The sequence below is a fragment of the Otolemur garnettii genome, unplaced genomic scaffold, assembly GCF_000181295.1.
Source record: "Otolemur garnettii isolate 467f Iridium unplaced genomic scaffold, OtoGar3 scaffold00041, whole genome shotgun sequence".
Taxonomy (NCBI): Eukaryota; Metazoa; Chordata; class Mammalia; order Primates; family Galagidae; genus Otolemur; species Otolemur garnettii.
In genome coordinates this window covers 7,981,225-7,987,062 of record NW_003852436.1, presented here as the reverse complement: position 1 = coordinate 7,987,062, position 5,838 = coordinate 7,981,225, and the positions used below count along the sequence as shown (strand labels likewise).

Below are 5,838 nucleotides of genomic sequence, written 5' to 3'. Positions count from 1 at the left end.
GCCTCAAGAAAAAATAAAAAGCAAGAGAGATACATCAGACCGAGGGAACTAAAGAATGTGGGAAGTACACAAAGGCTTGTAGAAGGGGGCAAGCACACTACCCTAGAAAGATGTTTTAAAAGACAACAGCAAGGAGGTTGGGCACCCACAGCTCAGTGAGTAGGGCACTGGCTACATACACCGAAGCTGGCAGGTTCAAGCCCAGGCCAGGTCTGCTAAATAGCAACGACAATGCAACCAAAAAATAGCCAGATGTTGTGGGGGGTGCCTGTAGTACCAGCTGAGGCAAGAGAATCGCTTAAGCCCAAGAGTCGGAGGCTGCTTTTAGCAGTAATGCCATAGCACTCTACCGAGGGAGACATAATGGGGACTGTGTCTCTTAAAAACAAAAAACAAACAAAAACAAACAAAAAAACCCAGCAAGGAGAGGAACTGTGTATCCTAATTTCACTCTTCAGAGAAGCAGTTTACCATGAACACATGCTGAGGACCCTGAGGGAGCAGAAGACAGTCTCTTTATCAGGGCTCCCCAAGCATCACATGGGGACTGGTTAGAAATGCAAACTCTTAGGCACCTACTCAGACCTGCTGAATCATATCTGGAGTGGGGCCCCACAGGTGATTCTGATATGTGCTCGGGGTTTGAGGAGCACCCATCTACATACAAACTTCCAAACACAGTGATAAATCTGGACTGATGGCTCTCACAAATAAACCCCTTAAAAGATCTAAGAAAACATTCTAGTGTATACTACAAGAAACACAGACACATTTCATCCATTGAAAATAAAAAAAAATCAAATTCCAAAAAGAAAATCAGGGTGGCACCTGTGGCTCAAAGGAGTAGGGCGCTGGCCCCATATGCTGGACGTGGTGGGTTCAAACCCAGCCCTAGCCAAAAACTGCAAAAAAAAAAAAAACCAAATTCTTGAAGTAAGAGAAAGTCTCCATTGTAACAAAAATCTCCTTTCCAGACTTGCTTCAACTATAGAGTGCTTTTCATGACATTTTAAAGTTTGTATGAATAGGAAGCTGGGGGATTCACTCCTTATTTGATCTATAACCAAAAACATCAAGCTCTTCTTGTTTTAGGCACAGATGTTTTGTGACTTGAGCACTGGCTGTACTCATAATGTCACTTTCCTACAGACCCACTGTGAAGGAAAGATGCGGACACAACTGCTGCCCATGACCGTGACCTACACTGACGGGAAGGAATAATCGGGGATCTGGTTTTCACTAAAATACACAAACGCTGGCTAAATTCCACCCTGAGTATAACCAGGATTACAGATTCTGGGTTCCTCTGTAACTACGGTTATTGTTGCCTATAGTGCTCAAGTTAAAGAGAATTTTTACTGTGGAAAAAGAACAATAAAGGTGACAAGCATATTTAAGTAATATGTAATTTAAACCTATAATGTATTGTATAACTTCAGCAGATAAAATATGGATACACGACAGGGCTGGGGGAAGAAAATCTCATCTGGAGAGTATGTTTCCACGCTTGGAGTTTCAGTTAGATCTGCAAAGTCTTCAAGTCACCCCAAAATGTTAGCATACCGAGTGTCTCCTAGCCTCTCTTAATACTTAATAAGTTCATAATGATTTCATGTGGATCCAGCAGTGACTATAAAAAGCCAAGTAATCTGAGGAACACTTTCTAATCCATTTAAAGTCCCAAGAATGCCCAGCTAGGGTCAGATGACATCATTATCTATAATTTATTTTAAGCAAGTTTGGCTTTAAAAAATTTTTTAATAGACTCTGAATAAATTATAAATGTATTTTTGGATGTAATTTGATTGACTAATCAAGTAATGCCTGGTAATTATTAGTGGTGTTTTCTCTTCTCTGAGCACACGTTTGAAAAGTGATGATGCCCTTTTGATGTCTCACACCACCACCATTCTGCCTTTACTCCACAGCCTCGATCAACACGGCCTGACGAGCCCTCACGTAGTTAAACAAGTTCAAGGTATTTTTGTTTGCATTACTATTATCTCTCCTAATATACACGAGCTGATTTACACGTATCTGGCACTAAACCAGACTGAGAAGGTATAATAAGACACACCATCAAGTCTCGACCATGTGCTGTGCTACGCTGGAAAGCAGAATGCTAGGAATAAAGCTCTCAAAAGTTCATCTAATTAGAGCATCATTCTACAGACAGCATCAAGAGTCTATCCATCACAGTGCATGCATTATCATATCCTGAAAAAGTTTGCATAACTACTGGGAAAACATCCTGGTTGGGACAGTAACAAATGTCCTTTGCACAACACCAAACTGCCACGAACTGAACTAAGATGGGATTTGAAGTGGCACCTACCTGCCCCACCCATAACGGGAACACAGACACACCACTGAAGAAAGGCTTTCTTTCTGGATCCTTCTCTCTTTGGAGGCCCCACTGATTAGACAACATGAGTCTTGAATCTATCAGCTTCGGCATCATTGACCATATACCTCATGAAACTTCAAAATGAAGTCATGGCCTCTTGACCACAGAAGTGCCACACAGAAGCACAGGTACTTACCTGGGGGATCCCCAGTCCCCACAGCTCCCTCCATCCGCCAGAAGGTGATTTTTGTCTGGTCCAGGAAGCCCATGCACAGCTACTGTCGTGGGAGATGGGGAGGGCAGTGAGTCCACGCTGCTGGAAGGGGTGTCCTCCTTAGGGGGGTTGGAACTGTCACCTGGGGTGGTGGGAGAAAGATCAAAGTTCAAACAAACAGAGAAGAAAAACTAACCACTAATGATGACACAGCATTACTTGATTAGTCAATCAAAATATATATCCAAAATCACATTTACAATTCAGCCTGAGTTTCTGAGTGTCCTGTCTTAAAAGATGCAGGGTGTTGTTTTGTTTTGTTTTTTAACCAAAGATGCTTACAGGAGACCACAGCTAATACATGGTGAAGAGTATTTTCCCCCACAAGAAAGCATAATAATCAAAATCAGATCAAGTGGAAGGTGAATACTTTGACGGCAGCCACCACACCTTCCTAATCCATAAGAAGTCAGGAGCAAACCAGTAGCGTCCAGCTCAGAGCAGCACCAGCCCTGCAGGGTCCAACCCCTCACCTTCCAGGCACTTGGCTCTGTAAACTGTTCTTAGCTACCACTTAGTGCATGATAGATTAGACAACTCTAAGGGAACCACGTCTTCTGAGCTAGTACCTTATATTAGAACTTCTAATAGTCCGGTATTAAAATCCCAGACACAGAGATATTCCATCTCCCTGTGCACATCAGGGAGGATGCCAGTCAGGACCCAGCAGTGTCTGCACAGGATGGATTTAAACCCCAATTGAAGGCTTGGCACTGTAGCACAGTGGTTACGGCAACAGCCACATACACCAAGGCTGGCAGGTTCGAACCTGGCCCAGGCCAGCTAAACAACAATGACAACTGCAAAACAAAAATAGCTGGGCATGGTGGCAAGCACCTGTAGTTCCAGCTACTTGGGAAGCTGATGCAAAAGAATTGCTTTAGCCCTAGAGTTTGAGATTGCTGTGAGCTTGACTCCATGGCACTCTACCGAGGGCAACCTAGTGAGACTCTGTCTCTAAATGAATAAATAAACCCCAACTGAAGGCATTTCCTAAACGAGTTGTGTGGCATATACATTCACAGAGGACCACTTTAGTGAATGTATTTAGTGTCATTTGTGCACATTATGGGTTTAGGTAGAAAACACAGAAGATGGAAAAGAAAGCACATCTGTTTCCCTGAAAAGGTCTTCATGCTCTCACGGTCTCCCAGCTACCATAAAATGCACCTGCACTGCACCCCTCTGAGCCCGGCCTGTCAGCCCAATCCACAGTCCTCATCAAATATTAACTGCTCTGGGGTATCCTGCAGAGGCAGTGGGTTTTTGTGAAGATGACACTAACTCAGCATTGATCTCATAGGTGATGGGCATAGCAGCGGTCACCTGCCACAGAAGCAAATGCTATAGAGGTGGAGGCCCACAACCTCAGCTCAGCCGCCAGCAGCCTCCAGCAGAATAAACAAACCTTCACGTTTAGTCCTAAGACCTAGAAACAGCGTATGCACGAATGCCAGGAACAGCAAGGAACTAAGCAAACCGCTTCAGATGGATTCAGTGCTCCTGAAAATGATGCAGAAGAGAAAATTCCAGACTCTTCTTAAGATCCCAAAGATGCTGATGTTGAAAATTGACAGTACAAAATTATTCTTAATTGACCCCTGACTCAGCCTACAACTAAAGCTGCGAGAGAATCTCAGAAATGGGGATCTGGAACAGCAGCATTCGGTGAAGAAAGAGCTGGGAATGGCGGTGGCGGCTGAAAGGAGGAACAACTTGGGAAGGCAGTTAAGGGAGACACTGGGATGAGGCCGGTTAAGGGAGACACTGGGATGAGGCCGGCAGACTGTTCTGGCAGGGGAGGTTTCTGAGCTTTCTTTCAGGTTGCAGAGGGGCGATGGGGGGAGACGGTGGCACGAGAAAGGAGCCCTCTGGGCTGCAGGTCTCCATGGTCTGAGTGCTGTAAAGTCTGAAGACTTCATGATCACTCTTTCTGTAAAGCTACTTTTTCCACAGCCCTTACCACAAAAGCATGTAGATAACTGGAGAAATTCAGCCCCAGTAGAAGGGCCAATTTTCAGGCTGATAGACCCAAACCCGCTGATAGACCACTGCTATGATTTCCTTTTATTTTCTTTCTGGGACACAGTCCACTTTGAAACAAGAGCTGCTTCTCCTTCTCCCTTGTGCCTGGAGCGCTCAACTCCACGCAGTTCTATCCTGTACATGAACCCAAGGGAACGAGGGGCTAGAACTCCAGATGGCTCAGGCCTCCCCCAAGCCCCTCAATCATCATGACCAGAGGCTCCCTTCAATGTAAGCCCAGCACGGACTAAACCCTGAACGCTGGCCTACGTGAGAGCTGGTGTCAGTGCTCAGCCGGAAGTAGTTCTGAAGCAGGACAGGATCCCCACGCCAGGGAGTCCCACGCCAGCAGCGCCCTGGCTTCAGGAGGCCGATCCTCCCCCTCTTCTCTGAGCCCCGTGCCCTTGCAGGCTGGGCAGGACTCGGTGAGGCAGCAAATGAGAGTCTGGGACCAGCTGATTCCCTGACTCACCCCCACTGGGAGAAACCCGCCAATGAGAAGCAACTTCGGGGAACTGGAGACCAGGGTCTAACATTACTTTTCAAAAGATGCCTGAAATGTTTTTACAACCAGATACAGCAGCTCATTTACATCGCCTCTAATCCTTTTCCCAACCAGACTGACACAGCCTAAACTGTCATTCAACATATTAAATCACATTCTATTACGAGAGTTCTCTCTTCCTTCCTGCCAAAGAGTGGTGATCCGAACCCTTACATGAAAGGAATACCGGGAGAAGAGAATGGATGTGCAGACTGATCAAATGAAGGGGCGCCTCACCCCACCTTCCTTTCTCCTTCACTGTTCAGGAATGAACTTATCTATTTAAGAGAATCACTAAACTTGAGGGAGAATAAACATCAGGTACATAAACACTAAATCCTTATAACCATCTCTGAAACTTAGTTCACCAAAAATTAAAATTACTGCTTTTCAGCTCAGCACCTGTGGCTCAAGTGGCTAAGGCGCCAGCCATATACACCTAAGGTGGTGGGTTTGAATCCAGCCCAGCCCGCCAAACGACGACAGCTGCAACCAAAAAATAGCCAGGCACTGTGGTGGGCGCCTGTGGTCCCAGCTACTTGGGAGGCTGAGGCAGGAGACTCCCTTGAGCCCAGGAGTTGGAGGTTGCTGTAATCTGTGATGCCACAGCACTCCACCCAGGGAGACAGCTTGAGGCTCTGTCTCAAA

General features: G+C 45.8%; 1 protein-coding gene across 1 annotated transcript in view; it reads right to left on the bottom strand.

The window, feature by feature from the left end:
• ARHGAP10 (Rho GTPase activating protein 10) overlaps window positions 1-5,838 on the bottom strand; it is a 293,594-nt gene that overhangs the window by 28,575 nt on the left and 259,181 nt on the right. The window contains exon 23 of the mRNA XM_023513448.1: window positions 2,544-2,703. Within this exon, the coding sequence (XP_023369216.1) occupies window positions 2,544-2,703 (160 nt within the window). The remainder of the gene's footprint in view (window positions 1-2,543; window positions 2,704-5,838) is intronic.